Source organism: Acinonyx jubatus, chromosome E3, assembly GCF_027475565.1.
Source record: "Acinonyx jubatus isolate Ajub_Pintada_27869175 chromosome E3, VMU_Ajub_asm_v1.0, whole genome shotgun sequence".
Taxonomy (NCBI): Eukaryota; Metazoa; Chordata; class Mammalia; order Carnivora; family Felidae; genus Acinonyx; species Acinonyx jubatus.
The window spans coordinates 27,925,238-27,948,789 of NC_069398.1; the positions used below are offsets into that span (position 1 = coordinate 27,925,238).

General features: G+C 49.8%; 1 protein-coding gene across 7 annotated transcripts in view; it reads right to left on the minus strand.

Annotated features, from left to right (window-relative positions):
• Positions 1 to 20,956, minus strand: part of CUX1 (cut like homeobox 1) — a 375,851-nt gene extending 354,895 nt beyond the window's left edge. For 2 of the 7 annotated variants that reach the window (XM_053213805.1, XM_053213804.1), the window contains exons 1-2: positions 9,951 to 10,876; positions 9,328 to 9,449 (exon numbers count right to left, since the gene is read on the minus strand). In XM_053213805.1, the coding sequence (XP_053069780.1) occupies positions 9,328 to 9,449; positions 9,951 to 10,659 (831 nt within the window). In that variant the 5' untranslated portion in view covers positions 10,660 to 10,876. The other 5 variants (XM_053213812.1, XM_053213810.1, XM_053213809.1 and 2 more) reach the window with 5 other exon arrangements.
• Between the last annotated feature and the right edge of the window lie 2,596 nt (positions 20,957 to 23,552).

Consider the following 23,552-nt stretch of genomic DNA (forward strand, 5'->3'; position numbering starts at 1 on the left):
GCCGGCCTCGTGAACAGCAGGGATCAGCAGGAAAGCCATGGGCCCAGGAATCAGCTACCGCTCTTGGGCTCCGGGCTTCTCACCTAACCAGCTGGGTCCTCTGGCCTCCGCGGGGCTGCTGTGTGTGCACGAAGGGAAAGAAGTTAAGGGCCCACGCCGCATCTGCCCCTAGTCAATACTCAGGAAATGATAGCTGTTAGCATATATTTAACAACAACAACAACAAAACCGGTTTCAGCCTCTGCCTCGTCACCAGTGGTCATAAGACCAGCTATGATAACGTGCGATCCACATTACCAGCAGCGACGCTGTCCTTCTCTTGCCCCTCGACTGAAACATCACAGGAGTCCGGGCCCCAGGGCCGGGAAGTTAAGATTCAGACAGGGGTCCCCCAGTTGAGATCGGCTCTCCAGCCCTCCCCACCTCAAGTGAGAGGCCAGCCTCTCGACACCAACTGAAAGGCATACAAACCTTCCACCAGCTTCAAACCCCGCGACTCAACTCCTCACCTGTGCCTTCAACGGCAGCCTCTCCACTGAGCTCCGCCCTCCTCCTCCCCAGGGCTCAGCCCCTGAACTCCCACCGGACCTCCCAAATCCCACAGACCCCGCAGGGAACACACCCTCTGCCCTTGGCAGGGGTGGCTCCTCTCCCTCCTCCCCGTCCCTGTGGACATCGCCCCTCCCCCCCCAGGCTGGGCCCTGGGGTCTGTGGCTCCTCAGATGCCCCTGGCAAGCCTTGCTTCCCCCAAACCCATGCAAATGCTTCTGCAGCCAGACAGTGACGTCACCTTCACAAAAATATCCTAGGTACTTTCTTTGTAAATGAAGAAACACAGAAAGGCAGGCAGGCTACCGAGGCCACTGCTCCGCCCGGGGCTGGTCCGAGGCCTCTGCCCAGCTGCACGCCAGGCCCACGGGGCGGCTTCCAGGGGCTGCGCACATTCTCCACCCTTCTCCAGTGCTGACACCCGGACCTTCGGGCCTCCTGCTGCTTGCTTTCTTGTGCACGGGTTGGGTTCTAATCATTACAGTGCGCACTTTCCCCATTCACAGGGGGAAGTTTCCTCCCACTCAGGCCCTGGGCAGAGTCAAAGAATAAATCTCTGTCAGAGGATTGTTCTGCCTAATTCTATTTTTAAAAATGTGGATTTTTTTTTTATGTTTTATATACCACAAATACAATTACATATACTTTAACCAATGTACACATCACTTCACAAAGACGGAATAAATGGAAATAAACAAGAAATCCGTGTTCTGTCGCGATTACGTATATGGCTATCAGTAGCTTTCAAAACACAACCATTTTCTATACGTATCTACTTTGCACAATCCAAAAAGGAATCCCGTTTGCTTTCTTAAATGAACTAGCTGAACTAGTCTTAAATCCGAATATATGGGGCTGCCCCCTTGAAAAAGGCCAATGGCTCTCCTGCAGCAGGACTTACAGGTGCATAACAACACAAGGTGGAGAACAGGAGCGTGAATGGTTAAGGAGAGCCGGAAGCTATGGCGGATGCTACGTGGGGTCCATCAGAAACACCAGAGAAGGGAGGCAGAGCTTAGAGACCACCGGCCACCCTCCAACTGTTCTGCTGGCAGTGGCGAGGGGTGGGGTGGGGTGGTCCCCAGTTTGGACTCCCTTCCTCTACAGCCCTCCACCAACTCATAGCACACAGCTCCGTCACAGCCAATGCCAGCGGCCCGCTCCCCCAGGATGGGAAGTGCTGGAATCCCACCCTGCATCACCAGCGCCTGGTGCACGGGGCTCCCACGGCTGTTAAAAGGAAGGAAAAAAGGAGTTGCGCGAAATAAGGTTTGATGCTCAGATGTGCACAGGGAGGACGAGAGCGTTCTCCCAAATTCAGCATGAATCTGGGATCCTTCTAAGTGGGGCAAAAGGTTTAGGTAAGGTAGGACCAACCATCAGGGACGCTGTCTGCCAAAGGAAAGTGGTCTCCATTCTACACCCAAGTGAGCCACTACAGGACAGAGAACAGCATGACGGGATCAATGATTTGGAAAGATTAATCTGGCAGCCACATCTATGATGGGTTGCGACCTGTTTTGAACACTTTTGAAACAAGTAAAAGCTACATATTCGGTCCTCATGTGCTAGAAAGATCTGGCTCTCATATACAACAAGCAGCCCCCAACGCTAACTGCAAACACACACACAAGAGATTCATTAAAACATCCTTGCGGTGTAAAATGGCAGCATAATTGCACACCAACACAGAGCAAAGTAAAACAATCAGCAACGATTTCTCACTCCCCTGACAATGACCTTTTAGCCACAACTGGCAACACCCTCCCTCTCTCAATTCCATGCCAATGGTGACAAATTTGAGAAGTGGGGAGAAGAGAGATGACTGAGGGGTCCCCCGGGATGACCCACTCCAGGTAATGACTTCCTGACTGCCTAGTACCGCTCTCCAGGCTGTTGGCACTCACCGGCCCCTTAGGCTCACCTGCAACTGTGAGGTCCATGGCGGACCAAGTCACCTGGATGGGCGCCTTGCAGCAGCCTGGGCTTCCCATCTGGCTCCTGGATCCCACACATGCCTATGGAACAGAAGCCTATGGACTCCAGACCTGACTTTGTCCCCCACTTGGCTGATCGCTGTGACAGCACATGGGATTATGTAAGCAAGAAACCGAGGCACAGCTGAAATGAAGCCATTCCAGTAAATTAATGCTTCCACGAATGCTCCTAAACTCAGTTTTCACTTTCAAAATCATACAACTTAGAACATCTCTGCCGTGTGAACAAGACGGGAAGGTGGAAATTGATCCGTAGGTCTTCTTAAAATTTTAGTTGTAATTTCTGCATGTTGGTGACTCAAAATCTTTCCCCTTTAAAAGGTTCGTGTTCTTTTTTTTTTTTAATGTTTATTTATTTTTGAGACAGAGAGAGACAGACCATGAGCAGGGAGGGGGCAGAGAGAGAGGGAGACACAGAATCCGAAACAGGCTCCAGGCTCCGAGCTGTCAGCACAGAGCCCGACATAGGGCTCGAACTCATGAACTGTGAGATCATGACCTGAGCCGAAGTCGGACACTCAACCGAGCCACCCAGGCGCCCCTAAAAGGTTAGTGTTCTATGGGCAGTAGCTATCTATGCACTCAGTGAGGGCAGGGCAGAGCAATGTGAAACAGAAGTAATTCACCATAGGCAGAACCGCGTGAGTTCAAGTTCTAGGTCAACTACCACGGTGAAAAACAGAAAATAAAGGACGTGTTTCACCATTATCTGCCACACCTTGTGGAATGAAGCAAAAATGGTGATAGGAGCAACAGAATGTTCCTATTTTCAGGGTAAGGGGGGAAAAAGAAGTCTTTCCCAAACCTAATCAAAAAAATTAAATGCACAATTCCCTCCAGCAAGAATTTTATTTTTAATTTTCATTTACATAGCTCTCTTTCTTCCAAGAATCTCAAAATAATGGAGCTCCACAAATACTTAGCAAAAAAAATAAAATAAAACAATTATAAAACAACAGTTGTCACAACAGGACAGGCTTGGCAGGGCAGGAGCTCAGAAGGGCAAGAAGCGGCAGGCAGAGGTGACGGAGGGGGTGACAGCAGGGGTGACAGCAGGCACTTAGGGCAGCACCTCAAAGGCCGTTCCTGCTCTTGCTTGCAGCTTCGGGCTTTTCAAGACACGGATCTACCTTTGGTGTCGTTTATTAGCTTTTTTATTCTGACCCAAATAACGCTCTCTTCCCTAAAAGCAGGAGAGAAGGCGGTAATCAACCAAGGACCATCACAGGTCCAATATATCATCAGAACTGAGATGCCTAAAATGACTTCATATTCTTTTTGGTCTTAAAAACTATGTGAGGAAATAAAATATTAAAAATGTATTGGGGGGAAAGAACCAATGTGAGACAAACTGTCTTTTAGGGGGAAATTGGGAATAAGCTTTTAAGCTAGTTGTTTTTGGTTTGTTGGGTTTTTTTTTTTTTTTTCCAGCTGAGTGGACAGGATCTGAACATCTTACATTTAGCAAAAAGCTGTCAACACCCAAATAAAATCTTAATGACAGTCAGAATGGCATTCCATTTCTTGCAATTTCGCGATGTTCCCTTAAAAAAGAGCTAATTTGTCAATTTGTTTTTCCCTTAACCAAATTCAGGATACCTTGCAACCATATATAACTTTTTTAAAAAACGTTAACTCATTTAACTTTTTGAATAAACACAGCCAAATACAAAGATGTCTTTAAGAAAACAACCCTCGTGCTGGTATACTCAGGATGATGCTAAAACATGCTTCAGAGTAAGTTCTGATAATTTCTTCCAACATTGTTCGTAAATCACAGTCAAAAGCATCGAAGGTTTCAATTGTCGGCCGAGTGGGCCCCACTGTGGCGTCTGGGGTTTTACAGAGGTGTGGGCCAGGCACCTGGGAGGCTCAGTCACTTAAGCGGCTGACTCCTGATCTCTGCTCAGGTCATGACCTCACCGATCATGGGTTCAAGCCCTGTGCCTGGTTCCGTGCTGACAGCGTGGGGCCTGCTTGGGATTCTCTCTCTGCCCCTCCCTGGCTCACTTGAGGTCCCCCCCACACACACACACTCTCTCTCTCTCTCTCTTAAAACACATAAACTTAAAAAATAAAAAAATAAATTTAAAAAAAAGGGGATGTGGGCCAACTCATTTTCACAAATGCTTCAGTGAAAAGCAGTAGAATCTATTCAGTTCCATGTAAATCCTGTACCTGGCTATTTTTCCAGGTACTTTGTGATGCTGGGTAAATTCTGGGGAGGAATGAACACCCCCAACCTCGCTCCTCTCCAGCCACCTGTCTGACAGGGGTCCTGAGGAAGGCGGGGGTGGGGGTTCACGTCTGAGGAGCTTCCCCAGGCTGCCCATGGCCCAGGGCTCTAACACACACAAAAATTCTGCCAACTGCCCTGGGCCTCCTGCAGCAAGGAAGAGCCTTCAGATTCAAATGAAGAAATGACAAGATTTATTTCGTGCACGGACATCATCCTATCAGAATTTAATTACAGCAAGAATTAGAATTATTTTTATTAGAGAGTTGTTTACTTTTCCAAGGAAAGGTCCTTGATGGGTTTTGCAACAAATTAGATGGCTTTCAGAAACTGCTGTTGGCCCTCATTATGTTTTTTAACGGTGTCATACTATGTGAGTAGGGTAGCACTTGTCATTTTTAAAAATCTAAGGCGCTTCAAAGCTGCTTCTACCAATGAAGGCGACGCCATGGGTCCCCCCACACACCCACCCATCCCAGGTAACTTCCTGCAGGGACATCTCCTGCCCAGCCAAAGACCACTGTCCTCTCCCCACCTCCTTAGAATACGGATGAAAATTGGGACTGATTACAGCCCAGCAAATCCAGAACTGTGACAGGACCCACAGCTCAATACAAATCCTGGCTGTCCTCTTCAATAAAATCAACACGTAAACACAAACCAAAACCTAGTCCTTAACCATGCAGCAAAACCAGGCTATTTAGCTGGCTTTGAAAACGAGAATAGGAAACATGACTAAGATATTTCAGAGAGCCCCGCCACTGACGTTTTGTTGAAATATCCCAAACTTGGGGCAGTTTTTTTTTTTTTTTTTTTGGCTGCTATGTGACTTTATATCCCTAAATGTCGAGTTTGTAGGAACAGTAATTTCTCTGTGAATTCTAAATCATTACCAGGGTGTAATAAAATGTATCCAAATGCTCATGTCAATAAATGTTTATTAAATCAGAAATCACAAATGAATTCACAACTTCTTTGCTATAAAAGCTGTATAACAGATATTAAATCGCTTGTCTAATTATGCCATTCAAGTTCCTTTTTCACTCCACGATCTGCACATGCATAGTTCTCTCGGGTGTCTGGGCAGACACAGGCATCCAGTTCCGAAAATGCCCAGCACGACTGGAACGTCCAGGTAAACAGTAGTGAGGCACAATGAGAGGTCATGGGGCCCCTCTTCAAACAGCTTCAACAAAACAAATGGCCATAAGTAAAAAGTGTCTCTGTGCTATGCTATAATAAGATTCAAACACAGGATTCCAAGAATTCCACCTGTTTCCAATTAGATACCAGAATTGCTTTGAGTGTTTAAACTACATTCACTTGCTACTTATACAAAACAATTCTTCCGGGTTTTTTTGAACGTTTTAAGTATGTTAAAATAAGATTAAGGGTCTGGTTTAAACAATCAGAGGCAGGGGAATTTCAGTTGAAACCAAAACTGTCTCTCTGCAGCCATAATGCAGAGCTTCAGACAAAACAATGGAACAAGATAACGAATTTCTCTCTCTGACAGTTCCTTGTAAAAATCAGACCTTTCATAGGAAAAGCAATTATATACACACACTTTCATATATTAAATGACTGTAAATAGGTTTTTAAATAATTTCTCAAATAGTGTGTGATCCTATACATTAAAGTAACTTTCAGGTAGGATTTGTGTTACAGGCCGGCGGATGCACCTGCCTTTTTAAAAACGGGAAATTTACAGGACATCAAATGTGAACTGTGTGAAATGGAAGCACAGGTAGGAATTTGGCCTAGCTCTGCAGGATTTTTTCACAGGACGAATTTCTCTCTTTAAAAATGTGCAAGCTTCCCTCTAACAAATCTGTCCTTCCTTCGTTTCACTGAGGATGTTCGCGGCGCCTTATACAATGAGCTGAAACGGATACAGATTTTCTACCTCGAGCCTCGTTTTCTCTCCTAAGACGGACCCTGAGCACAGCCCTGGGAGCAGTTCTGCTGGTTGACTGCTACAGGTGGACCCAGAAGGGGGGAGGACGGGAGGGAAGCGCAGGCCATCCCTTCCGCACAGCTCCTGCAGAAACCCTGCTGGGTTTGTTTTAATTGTACACAACAGGACAGGGGACTTTTTCAACAGCCTGTAAAAGTCTCGGGGGCTCCATAGGCTCACCAGACAACATTTTTAAGGTTAGCTCAGTGGATGAGGAGAGAGTGATTCCGGAGGGGATTGGCAATTTGTCCCCTCGCCCTTCCAAATCCCCCCCTCCACCGCAGCTAACTACTGGCAAGAGCTGTGTGAAACTGGGAAAGGAGGCAAAGGGAGACTCCACGGACCCAACTGTATCAGAGGCTGTTGTGTAACCCCAGCCCTTCACCGCCTTGCACCTTTAAAAGACAAAAACAGAAAAACCACACAGAATTTCACACAGAGAAGAAAACTTTAATCCACTGACAATGACCCCCTCCCACACGCCATCTCAAAGACACTGATATTAAAAGAGCCAAGAAAACAAAGACAGCAGCTGTGTAGAAGCCCTTGATTTGTTTACTAGATGGGATACATACTGTAATCAAAATAATACACTTCTGGGGAATACTTCCCTAACAGGGAAACACAAAATAAAAGCTATCAGAGAAACGGACTTTGGGCAAAACTGGAATTATTTTCGGATTTTGACAAAGAGGAAAATGTTTAAAGTTAATTTTTGCAGAGACTCCTTAAAGGGGAACACCAGTCACCACGGAAGAATAACGCCCCGAAGGGAAGTGGGTCGCTGGCAGGCCCCATCCCCAAAAGCTTCACTCACACACAGAGTTACGAGAGCTTGTTTTAGAAAGTGTCCTCTTTTCAAACATGTATTTAAAAGGCAAATTTATACAATGGTGTTTTTCTTGTCTTAAAAAAAAAAAAAAAAAAACCTTTTTTTTTTTACAAGTCTGGGATAGGATAAAAACTTGTCCAACTAGTCTTATTAGCAACACCGAAGCACTGACACTTCCATACCACAAGCCTTTGGGACTGAAAAGCAAACGAAATTGAGCCCGATCTTCACAAACTCTCTTTCTGGGCACCCAGTCCACGTCCCAGGGCAGCTTTAAGACCACATCGAGGGACCAGAACTCAGCCCACGCTCACTGGGGGACAGCAGGGGCATGGGAGGGACACACAACCATCTTGTCGCCAGCAAACCCGCTGAGGTCTCCAACCTGGGTCTGAGTCTAGCTCAGACAGGGTCTCTTTACCCTCAGGTGGCGATGCCACAACCCACACTGGGCTCCGCAGGCAACCCGATCTCCGGGTCAGGGGTTCTGGAAAGATGAGAAGAGCCTGAAACTAATGAATTCTCTCTTCTCAAACTGCAGTCTCATCGGCTCACTTAACTGTCTATGGGAACAGAGATGACGTTAAACTGGATACCAACTCAATAGGCCTCTTCAGGGCCCAGAGAAAGAACCAGTTTAGCCTTCTGCTTGAACTTTGACATTCCATAGTCAAATGAAGTTTTTCAAACCTGTCAAGAAGGGGCAGAAAATCATCTCAGCCCCAATCTTCACCTACCACCAAAAGCTAAAAGGAAGCTCCGTACAGACAATGATAATGATGCTCGCTCACATAATTTTGTTTGCAAGATCAACACCTTAAAGCTCATTCACATAAACGGACAAGGAACCTTCCAGGCCGATCCTGGAGTTACACAGTTAAATATCCTCATGATATCCCGAAGTAGCTCATCACTGGCAGGTTGTGCGGTGTCAATGAGATCCTAAAATCTAATACCTTTCTGGAAACCGAATCGACCTCCCACGCAGTTTTTTTGCCAAAAAAAAAAAAAATGCTTAAAAAATAAACTTCATGGATGTTCAGCTAAATGTCACATTTAGGAAGACAAGGAAAAAAAATTAAGGTTTGTCTCTTCAAAATTCCACAACGGGTTTTACAGTAAGCACAGGAATTAAATTATGGTAAAAGGGAGCTATTTTTACTAAAACAGGGTAGACCAATTTATCAAAAATGCCATTCGGCTGTGTTCATTACATTCAGGAATCTAATTTACACAATAGACACTTTGGAGTAATCTATTTTAGTCAATAAATACTCAAACTCCTTTAAGTTTTAATCTTATCGAAAATACATATTTCACATAGTCTTCTTCCTAGTTAAGCGAGAAATCTGAAGAAATTTCATAACGACTATGAGTCTGTTTTACCGTTCTTACGTAGGCAGGAACAGAAAACAAGCATATACAATTAAAGTTGTCAGACCCCATTTATATAGGTTTTAATCCAATCCGCTTCATTTCATCCAAGGCTGCATCTGGAGTTCATTTGCTTCCCTCCTAAAAGTACTGTAGGTCACTATCACCAGTCCTCCGGGTTAGGAAAGTTCGGCCAAGTTTACCTTCCCGCACACCTTAAAGCAGGGCGCCGCGGCCGTCCCTAAGGGACGCTGGGCGACCCCCGCGGTACCAGGCCGCCCCGGGGCCCTTCGGAGCCGAAGACCGACCTCCCCTCCCGCGCCCCCACGCCCCCCCCCCCCCACCACCCCCGCATCGCTCTCCTGACCCACACGCCGCTCACCTTCAACTTGGCTCCGGCTACGCACAACATCCACCTGGCGGGGTCCCGGGGCCGTCCAGGCGCGGCGAGCGCGGAGCCTGCAGATTCGGGGCGAACCCCGAGGGCGCGCGGCTCCTCTGGGTCTGGGGTGACAGGCAGAAACGCGCCCCCTGGGCACAGCGGCAGCACCGGAGCCGGACGGGGAGCCCCAGCACGATCCCCTAGCAACGCCCCGGGCTCGGCGCGCGGACCACGGCCCGGCACACCACAGTCCAGGGGGGCCCCCGGGGCTTTGCTTTCGAGAAGCCGGCCCGAGGCGGCATTTCGGACGGGACCCGCCGCGCGCTCCATCGAGCCCCGCGGACCCTGTTGGGAGGACAGGGCCTCGGAGGAGAGCGCCAGAGCGGAGCCGGCGGGTCACCGGGGGCCGCGGGAGCCTCGGGGCTCGGGCCGCCCAGACCGGCGGCGGGGAGGAAGCGTCCCCCCACCCGTGTAGACGGCGCGCCAGGGCGCAGCGCGGGGCCTGCGCTCGGGGAAAGTTGCTGCCCTCCGCCCGCACCGGCTCCCGCCGGGCGCTCCGACCCTCGGGCTCCGCGCGCGGGGTGCCCGCCGCCCCTCGCAAGTTTACCCCCAAGCACCCCTACCCGCGTCTCCGGCCGCGGAGGGGCCGGTCCGCGCCACTCGTGCAGGCACACAAAAGAGCCGGGCGGCTGCGGGTGGCCCCGGGGCGCCCGTCCGGACGTAAACAAACCCCGGGGTCCGCGCGGAGACCCCCGCGCCGGGTGCGGGAGCGGCGGCGCGGCCCCGGCCCGCTGACAGCCCCGGCGCGGCGGCCGGGGCCCGGGCCGGCCGGGGCCGGGGCGCGCGGACGCCCGGCCGCCCGCCCGGCCACCCGCCCGCCTGGCCGGAGCCGGGCCGCGCCGCCGCCGCCGCCGCCGGTGGCCGCTCTGACCCTCCCCCGAGCCGGCGGCACCACAGCGCCACCAGCCCCAGCTCCGCCGCGCCGGCGGCAGTGGCGGCGGCGGCTCCTCCTGGAGAGGCAGGCGCTTCACCCCCCACAGCAACTCCCCACAAACTTTCCCCGGGAATACGGCGGGCCGGGGGCGCGGGGCGCGCGGCCGGGCGCCGCCGCCGGGCCGCAGCCCCCTCCCGGCGCAGCGCCCGCCGCCGCCGCCGCCGCCCGCCGCCGCCCGCTCCCCGCTCGCGCGCGCACCCCGCGGGCCGCCGGGGCCGCCCCCCTCCCCGGTCCCGCGGCGGCGGCGGCGGCGGTGGCGGCGGCGCAGGGCCGGGGGGGCGCCCGGGGTGGGGGCCGACACCGGGGGCAGCGGTGGCGGCGGCGGCTCCCGGCGCCATCTTGGGCTGATCGATGAATTGAACAAAGAGGATCAATTTCTGATCAAGCGAGTTATCAATGGGGGCCGGGGAGCGAGAGGGACTTGTCCCCGACTCGGCCCCGCTTTCCCCGGCACCCCCCTCCTCCCCGCCGCCGCGGCCCCCCGGCGGCCGGGCAGCCCGGGGCCCCGGGGGAGGCCGCGACCGCCCGCAGCCCCCACCCCCGGGCGAGAGGCCGAGCGAGCAGAAGCCTGACCTGCAGCTGCTGTAAATCAAAGCGCTTCCAATATTGAAACATCGATCCCACATTGGCCGCCATCTTGAGACATATTGAGACGGAGTGAGAGGCTGATAGAGAGGGGGCTGGAGTTCAGGAGCCGCCAGGAGGCAGCAGGCGGGCGGCGCCAAAACCCGGCCTGGAGCCGGCCGCCGCCGCCGCCACGGAGGACGCGGACTCCTCCTCACGGCGCCGCCGCAGCCATGGCGAGCCCGAGCCGGAGCCGGAGTCGGAGCCCGAGGGCGCGGCGGCCGCCGCGGGGCCTGGAGCGCGCGGCCCCTGCCCCCTCCCCCCGGCGCCCGGCGCCGGGCCCGCGACCCCCGCCCCTCCCGGGCCCCCGGCCCCAGCGGGCGGCGGCCCCCGGCCCGGCCCCGAGGGGGCGCTGGAGGGCGGCGGGAGGGGCTCCGGGGCCCCGCGGGAGGCCCCGGGCCGGGCTCACCTGGGGCTTGCTTCGGGCCCCTGGGGGTCGCGGGGGCCGCCGGCCGCAGAGCGCAGCCCTTGGGGGGCCCTGAGTCCCGGGCTTTCGGCCGCGTCCGGGCGGGCGCCTGAGCCGCGCCGCTTTCGCTCGCCCTCCTGCGGGCCCCGAGCGCGCGGAGCCGCCGCGACCACCTGCCCGAGCCCCGAGCGCCGACCCCGCGCAAACCGGGCCCACGGCGGCCGCGCGTGTGCGAGGCGGACTGGCGGGCGGCTGAGGCGCACCCACCTCCCCGGGGCCCCAGCCGGACCCCGGTCGAGCCTGCCAGGGACAGCGTTTGAGGTTGGGGGGAGTGGAGTTGGGGTGAAACCAGCCCTGACCCTGCTGTCGCTGCACACGTTAACGCCCCGAACGGTGGCAGCGCGGTCCCCGCGCCGCACCGCCACGCACCCGCAAGCCGGGTGGCCAGGGGTCCTAGCTGCGCCAGCTTAGGCCACGACAGGAAAAGTCTTGGCGCACCGTTGTGTATGCCCCGCACCGCTTCGGCGGAACAGCCTTGGAAACTTCCTGTAGTTCAGACACTCTGGTTTTCACTCCTTTTGGCGCAGAAACTTGGAAAGTGTAGGTGCACTTACAACAAAGTATGGTCCCTGGTTTACAGAAATGCTAGCATTTAAACCCCGGAGTCAATTCGCTTTTGATTTCTTTTTTCGCAGAAACCTGGCAAAAGCACCCCGTTTTATGATCGTCATGTTTAATTGATTATACACACGTGTGAGTTGGACTTCCCAGCAGGAACACTGTACTTTTAGTCCCCCGCACTTCATTTGACGTGTGATTACATCCCCAAATTCCTTAATCTTGAAAATTATATGTAAATAAAATTCGGATGGGATACGACATAAAACGTGTAAGGATAGAACTGCTTTTCAACTGAGTTCGAGGGCTTAGCGCTGATCATTGGGGTGAACGGAAGCAGTTTTGAATGAAGGGCCTGGAAATGAAAGGCCACGAGATTTAGAGAACACACGTGCCCCCAGGTCTCGGCCCGCGAAGAACCTCAGTTCCGTCAGTGCGTGACTGGCTCCTGAGGTCGGCCGGCGGCGGGCGGGGGTGGGGGTCCCCCGGCGTCCCCATCGCAGCTTCGCCCAGCAGAGGGGGCAGGAAGCAGGTGGGTGGGAGCGCGCGAGCGCAGGGCAGGGGCGCCGCGAGCCTCCGCCGCAGATGCTGTGACGCCGCGCGGGGCAGGGCACTGGCGACCTCGGGAACGCCGAGGACCGCCTCGGTGTGGGGCGCCCGAGCCCGCGCGCGCAGTCGGCAGGCGGCCGCGCTGCAGCTCCGACCGCGCCGCCCGGTAGAGGGCAGCGGCGCCCCGACACTCGCGTCCTCGGGTCCCCGCGCACGTGCCCACCCGCGCGCCCCGCGCCTGGCCACGCCCTGTCCCGGAGCCAGGCCCCAGGCGGGAAACTGCACTGCCACCTCAAGGGATCCTTGTCCGGACGAAATACCACCTCTAATGATTCCCACCCCCTCCAGGCCCGGTATCCCAACACTTGGGGGTACGTCTGCGCTCCTCTCCTATTCGTGCCGTGGCAGGCAGGCGAGACCTCGCAATTGCCCTGAAGGTGGCCAGACAAATAAAATGTGCAGGGGCTTAAAAAAAAAACAGAAAACCCCCAAAACTTCCGTAGGGAAGGCTCAAGGAAGGATCAGGGAAATGGTTTGGATTTGGTGCAGATGTTCTCAATCTAATTATCGTGTCGATCCCCTGGGTTTGAACCAAAAAAAAAAAAAAGTGAAATATATATGACCTGTGTAATACTCCAGAAGTACATCTGGTTGGAATTCAGGGTTCTGAATCCACTGCAATATTTTAGAAATAAATTTGATGAGTATTAGATACCCTTGTTACATTTCTGGTTATGTTTAGGTTATTTGCATGCTAACTTGACTTCTTAGAGAAATAATACATTGACTGGCCCAGAGGTCAAGCTCTATTTAAAGAACATGTAGATTTTTTTCTTCCAGAGTTTTGCCTTATACTAGGCTTCTTGCTCTCTGGGCATTGGGGGGGGGGGGGGGGGGGGGCGCGGGTAGACAAAAGTTAGGAATGATTTTGCCAACACCACAAAATGTTACCACTTTAAAATGGCATTCAGAACAAACCACCGATCAAAAATTATCTTAGCCGAGGTAAGTGATCAGCAGAGACCTAGAAAGCTTGTAAAAGTACATTTCCTTTTTCTTGAGCGTAGACATAGAATCAGAACAAATTGCATCTATTCCTAAAGGCGATTTTGTTTTGTTTTGTTTCTGCTTGACTTTGTCTCATCATTGTAGAAGGTTAGGAGGACTCTCTTGGACATCCAAATACAGTAAATCCATGAATGTGGATTTTGTATAAAATACTTAGAAAATGGAAAGGCTTTAGGACCTAGATCTCCATTAGCACCCACAAAGACAATAAAATGATGGCTAGCCTCCCCCCCCCCCCCCCCAACAAAGTGTGAGAAAAAGACAGGTTAGGAAGATAACTGACCCACTACACAGAAGCAACAGGACTAAAACTCATTCTCTAACAATGGAGCAGGAGGAAAACAACCCAGGGCCATTCTTTGTACCTTTTGATGTTCAGGCTCTCCCTTTAGGGAAAGAAAGCTCACAGGTCCCAAGTTTATGATGAATTCTCCATCCCCAACTTTCAAAAATCAAGCCCCAAGTAATCAGAATGGGGCAGTGGGAGAGTGACCTGAGTGTTCCTGACCCCTTTAAATGAAATGCAGCTTAGCACCGAACAAGGCAGCTAACAACTAGGATCTGAGCCCAGACTTCCAAAATTTCCTTTCTGACCCGTTTTATCTTGCCTGAGAAAAATACAGTGGCCGTCTTAGGGGCATGATAATACTAGTAAATGTAACTTAGAAGGTTGTAAAGCACTTTTGGAAGTTCAGGCTCTCCTACCCTCCTGGCATTGGGGGACCCTCCTAGCTCCTGACACCGACACGTAATTGATTAAATCCTAAGGTGAAAATTGGCAAAATCTCTAAAACACCCGGTGGATTGACGGTGACTAAATTGGTCCTCTTTGGTAGCCACCGAGAAAGGAAAAGACCTTACCTTGTTTTCTAAAACTTCTGGTTTAGTAATTGTTCTGATACCCTTTAACCTAATTTTTTGAAGGAATTAACCATCAAGACATTCTTCCAATGTCTTATAATGTAGAGCATTAGAAAAAACAAAACCAAACCAAAAAAAGCCATAGTATTTATCTCTCATAAGAGAGTTTTTATGTTCTGAGATCTTATTTATTTATAAGGGACTCATAAAACGAAGTTTCACCTAGAAACGTTATCTCCAGAAAAAGCTGAAAAATAATCTGAACTCCACAAATAATGATGAAAAAACTCAGAGATTCTTGTATCCCATGTGATAGGCTTTAAAAGAAAACTTTACAAGACAGGCCTTCTGAAAGCTTCATTCACTTTCTGGATATTTTTGCATCCAAATTAGAACTGGTTGGGGGGCACCTGGGTAGCTCAGCCGGTTAAGCACCCGACTTCGGCTCAGGTCACGATCTCACGGTTTGTAGGTTTGAGCCCCATGTCAGGCTCTGTACTGACAGCTCAGAGCCTGGAGCCTCCTTCAGATTCTGTATCTCCCTCTCTCTCTGCCCCTCCCCTGCTTGCACTCTGTCTCTCTCTCTCTCTGTCTCAAAAAATAAATTAAACATCAAAAATTAAAAAAAAAAAACTGGTTTTGAAAAGTATTCGGCAAGAAATATTTCAGATAGGCAGAGACAGAACATACTGCTAAGTGTTTTACATCATAAATTTATTCCCAAACAAACATAAAGGCATGCCTACTCTGTGGGGCATGGGTAAAAATGAATCGTACTCCTAATAAGTCACACAGGAATCTCAATTTCACAAAGACAGAAGTTGAAAATTATACCAAGGTATTCATTCAAGCTGACTGAATTTGAAATGTTTTAAATTTAGGAATATCTAAGGCCAGACAGAAGTTTTGAGACACTTTAAATTTGAAGAGGCCTTTTCCTTAAATCAAAAGAGTATGAATAACAGAAGGAAATTACTTTGTCTTCCTTTTGTCTTTGGCGACTGCCTTCCAGAACAATTTGGCATAGATGACTGGAATAAATAAAAGGAAGGTTCCAGATTCTTTTTTTTTTTTTTTTTGAGCTCAAGACAACCAAACTACTTTTAATTGTTTTGTTTTTTAAATAATGCTTTCTGTTAATTATTTCTAAGTACACCATTCACTGTACTATGTAAATACCCACCGAATAAAAGTACACATTTTGCTACATGTAATTACATGCATAGTACATAATTCGTCTCCATCCGCCAAATGTACGTGTAGTTATATAATTGTACCAAGAACCTGCCGAACTTGTAAGATCAAACTATAATGACTTGTAAGCAGTAGGCTCTCCGCCTCACCACCCCTCTCGGCCTCTCTCTGGTGACAGCATCTCTCAGGCTCCGAGACCCTGTTAGAAATCTTCAAAGACTTAATTTCTGGCCCACCGTTTAACTTTGCCTTACACTTCTGGACAGCATATGCCGACGCCACTAACTGTAGGTATCTTTCTACACCTCTAATGATTACGTTCTGCGGTCCTCCGCTCCTCTTGAACGAGAAAGCTTGTAGCTGGAGCTTTTTGGTTGGAGTTCGGTCTTACCCTTGGAAAACACAGCTAGCTTCATACTCCCAAGCCCCGAGGACAGACCTGGGGCATCTCATCACCCAACAATTCCCTTCAACCCCACCTTACCAGCCACGCCCCCTCCCCCACCGCAGCAGCCTCGTTTGACCAAACTTCTATTCTAATATAAATTTGCTGGAAATGTTGAGTGTATTAGGATAACACATCTCTCTTCTCCCTTTTTGCCTCTTCCGCATCTTAAAATGCCCATGGAAATGTCATATTACATATTTCCTGTACACAGGGGCCATAAATGCCTTCCTATGTGACTCTCACTGATGTCATTGCTGAATCACTAGAAATTAATAGTGTACCTCGTCAGTCGCTTGAAAGGGCTTGAAATATGTAAGGTATTGTATAAATATCATTATTATCTTGCTTAATGTAAAGTTCACATTCTGTGCTAAGACCTTATATTAATTCCTTTTCTTTTCTCCTGGGAGATATGAGCCATATGCATTCTATTTATATTGACCTTTCATTATCAATATTGCTCTTACAATATCAGTTTGCCATCCAATATTTTAAACACACAACTACATCTCCGGTGCCAGGACATCCACAGTAGATACATGTGTTGTTTTTTTGTTGAAAAATTGCATTTGCAACATGACGGCAAATATTGTTTTGTTTCTCCGCAAGATCATTTATGACACATCTCTGCAGTTATATGGTTGGAGTTGAATGAAGATTTGTTTTCATGAAATGTAATTAGATTTTCTTTTGTCATGAGCGCTGTCAGATTGGATATTATTTTTTTTCCCGGGTAAATGTGGTTTGGAAGTTCCCGAAAGCGTGTTTTCCACTGGAAAATAGGGAAGCTGATCTTTCTAGCAGTGAGGAAAAAACTTTCTTCATTCCCTCGAGCTCCATTCACACTAAATATTTGATCTAATGTCAGTTTTTGGAGATCTGTATTATAATATCTTTAGAGCTTTAAGTCGCTAGCAGAATCCCATTGGATGTCAAAATTTTGTGTGCGTGTGAGACACAGAAAAAAGGAGGAGGAAAGTGGGCCTCTAATCTAGGAACTGTTTTTTCTAATTAAAATATTCACACACACACGTGTCATCTGAAAAGTCAAAACGTTAAATAAAAGAATGAAATGCAAATATTCTCAGCACAGAAGTATTTCTGGTAACAAAACAAGCAAAATAAAAAATAAACAAACAAAAAAAAAGACGGACCGACCTAAAGTGTCCAACAATACAGAAACGTCCAACAACACAGAAATGATGAAATATTGTATAGCCATTAAAAGTCATGCTTGTAAAATATGTAATGACACGAGAAAGTGTTTCTCATATAAGCAGAAAATAGGCCATAGCGTGACCCCAACTGCAAAGAACAGCGTGTTTTGTCTTCGTATAAAATGCGGTAAGAAAGTACACGACAATGTTAACAGCAGATGCCTCTACACAGCGCCTGGATGGGCAAGTTTTATCTTCTTTAACATTTCTGTATTTTGTATAATTTCTACATGAGCATTATGCCGTCTTTATAATACAGGAAAATAGTGAATATTGTTCAAAAGAAGGCTGGCGAAAAGGGCTGGCATGTCATTTTTTAAGCAGCAATTTAACTCTAACCAGAAGGGGTAGCATGACCTAGTGATTAAAATAGACAATTGAAAACAGAGGGAAAATCATGTCCTAATTTTGCCACTGAGTCACTGACTTTGCCTCAGGTTTCCTGCCTGTAAAATAGGAATAATTAATACTTTCTTGTAAAATGCTTTTGAGCTCTCCGACGAGAGATCCCATAAAGGTACAAAGTGTTGTTCTATTAATGCTAATTGAAGTGGATATAAAATACAAAGGCACTCGAGAAAAACTGCAGTCATTACGGTCGGTGGAAGAAGGCACTGTAGATACCCTGCCAAATGCCAAACTGTGGCTGTGTGGGCTCCCTGTGCTCTTTATAAAAGTTGTTTTGGGGGCAGATAAGGATGTCACCAACAATGCTGTCTAATCACCAAACACTGTTGAGCAAAGTGCTGTGTCACACACTATAAAGAAGCAGAGAAGCAGTGGACAAGATCCCTGCCCTTAGAAGCTTACAGTTCTGTTGGGAATAGGTCCATAATGATAGTAAAAAAATATATAACAATCTTTTTTCAACATGGAAAAAAAAGCAACAATTCAACTTGAGCAGAAGGCAATACGTACAAAAGAAACTGATGAAGTGGGAATACGTGCCGTAGCATTAGCTTTTTAAAAACATATTTTTAAAGTAGTCTCTACCCCCAATGTGGGGCTCGAACTCGCGACCCCGAGATCAAGAGTGGTGTGCTCTACCGACTGAGCCAGCCAGGCGTCCCCATCACACTAGCTTTGATCTGAGCAGTGAAGGGAGATGCCCCTGTCAGTTCAGATGAGCAGAGGACTTCAGAAATGTTGGGGTGTTGGCCAGGGCAGGAGGTAAGAGGTGGTAGGAAAGATGGGGTGTGTTAGGGGTCAGGAAAAGCACGCACGATGCCCACGAAGGAGGGGAACAGTGAGTGGGTTGTTTCAGCTGGGAGCCCAGGAGGTGGAGAGCAGACTGGCATGTTAAAGGCTTGGCCAGATGGGAAGACGCTGGTGGCATCGCCGAAGGGGCAAGTGGGGACTCTGCCATTTTGGAAGATGGGCCACAGAGCTGCCGGCCACGTGCTGTTCCTGTGAACACGTGAGCCCCCGTTTCCAATTCACCGTGCCAGAAACACCCTTGCCTTAGCAGTCAGCATTTGAGCAGTAGGGCTCAGGAGAGGCGGTTCGCGCTGAAGCCAGCAGCCAGAGGGTCGGATGTGGGTTCAAATTCTAGTAAAGAACGTTTTGCCCTTGGGCATGTTCTTGAACCTCGCCGAGTCTCAGTCTCCACCAGAGACTTGCCCACCTCCTTGTGTGCGGTGCCGATGAAATCAGAAAATGTACATAAAATGCTTTGAGCTCTACCTGCGTGGACTAAGCACCCAGTAAGAGCGAGCCACTGTTTCATTTACATCCACGTACCCTAACTTGGCGTCTCTGCATTCACACGGATATAATACCATTTTAGAGACAAGCAGACTGAGCTTCTGGGCACCAGTCGTTTGGTGAACAGGTTGGATGTCCCGGCCAGGTGGCCAAGCTCCTGCTCAAATTTCTGACCACCCCTTGATGACGGGATCTCAGCTGCCCGCTCCCAAATGCCTTTCAGAAGCGATGGATGCCTTTCTGCATTTATTCCTCCCAAAGATATTTATTGAAGGCCTACTGTGTGCCAAGTCCCGGCGCCTTCTCCACAGGATGGTTGAGCACCATGGGAAGAAACCCCAGAGCGAGGGAGAACGGCCCCTCGCAGCCTTCTCACCCTCTGCCACATCAGCCATGTCATTGCTAGTTAAATGCCTTCTCCTTCCCCAACATACATTCTTCAGGCCACAGAGCACTGTAATCCTTCAGCCTTTTTTGGCAACGTAAGCACTTATCACCAGAATGAAGTCTTTGGTAGGTCTGACCTTGGCAAAGGCTACTCTCGTTCTCAGCGTCAAGGCCTGTTTCCCCCAGACCTTTTATTTCAGAAATCAGGGCTGAGACCACAACCATATACAGAGAAGCAACGTTCCCCGCTTGCCCAAATGTGATGTGAAATGAAGTCAGCTCAAATCTTCAAATGCTCCCAATCAGGCTGGTGTGGGATGTGTGTGTGTGTGTGTGTGTGTGTGTGTGTGTGCGCGCGCACGCGCGTGCTGGGGGCAGGTGGAAAGGCAAGGTGGGGGCGTATATACAGCCAAATGAAATGCGGTAGCCTTTTGCCTTTGGAGAAAGTTTAAAATCTGGCTGAAAAGACACTGGAAACACGTAACTGGTTCCATCGTACAGGCTCTTTGATGTGCATGAGGAAATATCCGATGCTGGCAAAGGCCCGGAACACCCCAAATGCACGCAGGTCCATTGCTGTCGCTGGTAGATAGTGCTCTGGGGACATCAGGGTCTGAGGCACCCAGCCCCATTCTGACACAGCCATGCACCTCCCTTAGACTTCTCTCCCATTTGGAGACTCCTGAGGTCAGGCGTCCTCCTCCCCCCCCCCCCCCACCCGCCACCACAGTAAAACATATTCATGGAAACTCTTGCAAGAGGTTGGGAATAGAGCCATAAAGGGTATCCTATTATCTACTGATGTCCTGAGGGTGAAAAGGCCAGATTGAAAGTCACAAGCCTGGAAGAGTCATCTTTGTCTGTAAAACCACCAAATAACAACAATTATTATCCAGGGAGCACCTGCCATCTGTCCTGAGCCATACAAAGCTTTTATCTCCGATCTTCACAGCAGGTTTGCAAGCAGGAAGCATTTTGCATATAAGAAAGCCGAGGATCGGAGAGGCAAGGAGACTTCTCCAGTGTCTGGTCTTACTGCTCGGCCCTAGACCTACCTGCAGCTGCCCCGTCACCCCCAGGCCCCCGCCTGGTCCGTCGGAACCCACCTGGGACATGGGGAGAGGCAGCCTCTCTGTCACCCCTTCAGGAAGTCCTGGGTATTGCCTTCCCCGGGACGGATGCCTTCATCTTACCTTACAGCAGCCTGCTTGCCAGGAGTCCTCCCCGATGTCTCCGGACATTTCTCTGAGGCAGTAGAGGCTCCAGACACCCTGGTCCAGGGCATCTATAATAAAGATTGATAACCTGACCTTGGTCTTGAATGAGGCATCGATTGCAAATGAGAGGCGTCGGGGAGAGTCAAAAGTCCCCTTAAGTACAGGAAGACTGGATGTTTGGCAATCCAGGCGGCTGGAGAGAGGGGTGTGTTTTCCTAGCCAGCATTGGGATTCTCCTCGCCGATTGCCCAGGGGCTTCTCACTTCTTCACGTTCGGGGAGTCTGGTCTAATGGACTGTCTGGGGAAATATCTGATCAACGATCCAGTTCTGGCTACAAGTGTGGCTGGGAGGGTGGGGTCACGGGTTCGCTATCAGAGGCGGTTCAGTAAAGCGATTACAAGTCATTCCAAGTTGGGTATCCTACCCTGTCTCCTTCCTAAATGTAACGCTGACTTGTGAGTGGGAGGTGGGATTAGTTTACACAAGCTCTGTTGATCCGATGGCATTTTATTACCGACCAAGGCGGGCCAGGTGGTGGGGTTTGGTTTTGTTTTCTTTTGGAACAGCTCTGCGTGTTACTGTCGAGCCGATCTCTCCCACCCCCACCTTTAGACGCTGTGTTTTCCTTCCCCAACAGGCTCCCTTCGAGAAAAAAAGAGAACTGACCCCCCAGCCCCTCTCGCTGTCCCCTGTAGCCTGATCTATTTAAGACATGTTCTCTTCAAACAGATCCTGCCCCAGTTTCTCCGAGGGCTGCCTCTTCCTCTCCTGCCCTCCGCCACCGCTGCCGTGAGCATTTGACACCAGCTCAGGAATCTCGTAGCTTCTCGCCTTTCCATTCCCGGAGGAATTTGTTATTCAACACTTCAAAGCGGAGACTTGTTTGCACCTCTTGTTTCAAACAATAGACCAAATTTCCTGTCACGGCTTCTCTTAAAAACTGCCTGCCTCACGCTCCCGGGAGCAATTGCAGCAGCGACTCGACTGATGAAGAAAAGAGCTAAGTCCTCACCCACCCATCTTCTCAGAGGAGACAGGGCCACGGGCGGGGTGGAGTGGGGGGGGGGGGGACAGGGAAGGTCACAGGCTTGGACCTCAGAGGGGACAGATCCATGTGCAAACCCTAGGCTCGAAGCCAGGCGACTTTGAGCCGGTTCCTTAACCTCTCTGAGTCTTTGTGGCCTCACCTGTCACATCTGCACCATAGCTAACCTATCCCGTGGGGCTGTCGTGAATTGTGCTGAAATGAGGCAGCAAACTCCTGCCTCGCGATGGAAGTTAAGAGCACATTCCCTGCTTCTCCGCCGCCCGGATTCAAATCCTAGCTGCGGCATGATCTTTCTCTGCGTCCTTGGGCTCAAATTGCTTGAACTCTGTGCCTGCCCTTCCTTATCTGTAAAATAGAACTAATTACCGTGCCTACCTTGTGGGATTAAAGAAAACATCAGACTTGGGCTCAGACCTCACCCAGTCAAGATTTACTCTCCCTCAGCAACCCTATTTTACATTCTTCTGCCTGTAATTCTTTTCTTTGCTATTACAGTTTTTGTTTAGCAGCCCAGATCCGTCATAGAACGTTCCTAGCCCATCGGGAGTGGAATATTTGTTCATACTTCCTTGTTCCAGGAGTATGGTTTTTGCTTAACTCCAGGATGATGACACTACCCGTGGGATCGGAATGGATCCGTAGCAATGGAGGTTTAAGGTGGGGAAACTCTTCTGTATGATACTGCAATAGTCCATACATGACCTTATGCACATGTCGAAACTCATAGAAAATACACCACTAAGAGTTAGCCCTTATGTAAACTGTGGACTTTGGTTCATAATAACATATCAGTATGGGTTCTTCACCGTAACAAATGTACTATGTGATAATGCAAGATGTTAATGAAAGTGGAGACTGGGGGGCGGGGAGGGAGGCATATGGGAATTCTCTGTACTATCTGCTCAGATTGTCTGTACAACTAAAACTCAAAAATAAAGTTGCTTTTTAAAAAAAAATTTTTTAAGTTTATTTGAGAGACACAGAGACAGTGCAAGTGGGGGAGGGGCAGAGAGAGACGAAGAGAGAGAGAATCCCAAGCAGGCTCCGCACTGCCAGTGCAGAGCCTGACACGGGGCTTGATCCCACGTCAGATCATGACCTGAGCCAAAATCAAGAGTCAGATGCTTAACTGACTGAGCCACCCAGACGCCCCATAAAGCTGCTTTTTTTTTAAGTTTATTTATTTATTTTGAGAGAGAGAGCACGCGAGAGCACACACATGCACACACACATGTGAGCAGGGGAGGGGCAGAGAGAGAGAGTAGGAGGAGAATCCCGAGTAGGCTCTGAACTGTCAGCACAGAGCCCAACACAGGGCTCAGTCTCACGAACCGTGAGGTCATGATCTGAGCTGAAATCAAGAGTCAGAGTCGGGCACCTAACCGACTAAGCCACCCAGGCACCCCTCGAAACTAAAGCTTCTTGATTAAAAAAGAAAAAGGTGAGGCAGGTTCTGTTGCATACTGTTACCCTCCTAACACACTCACAAATAGGGACCAGCAGCCAGGAAGTGACAGCATCATGCTGTATGGGTGACCCAAAATTAACAACTCTTTTCTTGTGGGCAGGTCCCATGCTAATGGCTCACAGTGAATCAGCTTTGTCCCTGGAGGTAGAGACCCAGACTGGAGGCTTTCTCAGGGGTCTCAGGATCGAGGTCCCTTCAATGTCTCCTGGGTTCTGGAGTAGGTAGTGCTGGGAGTGGAGGTCCCTTATCTCCTTGTCCCGAGTTCACCAGAGCAAGGGATCGTCTGTCATTTCCTACCTTTTGAGTCCTGGAATCTTCTGTAACCACAGTTAATGGACTTGTCTTTCTCAGGCTCTTGAGCCACTGGCCTCATCATCCTGCCTTGCAAGATATGGTTCTGTGGTCGAGTGAATCCCTGAA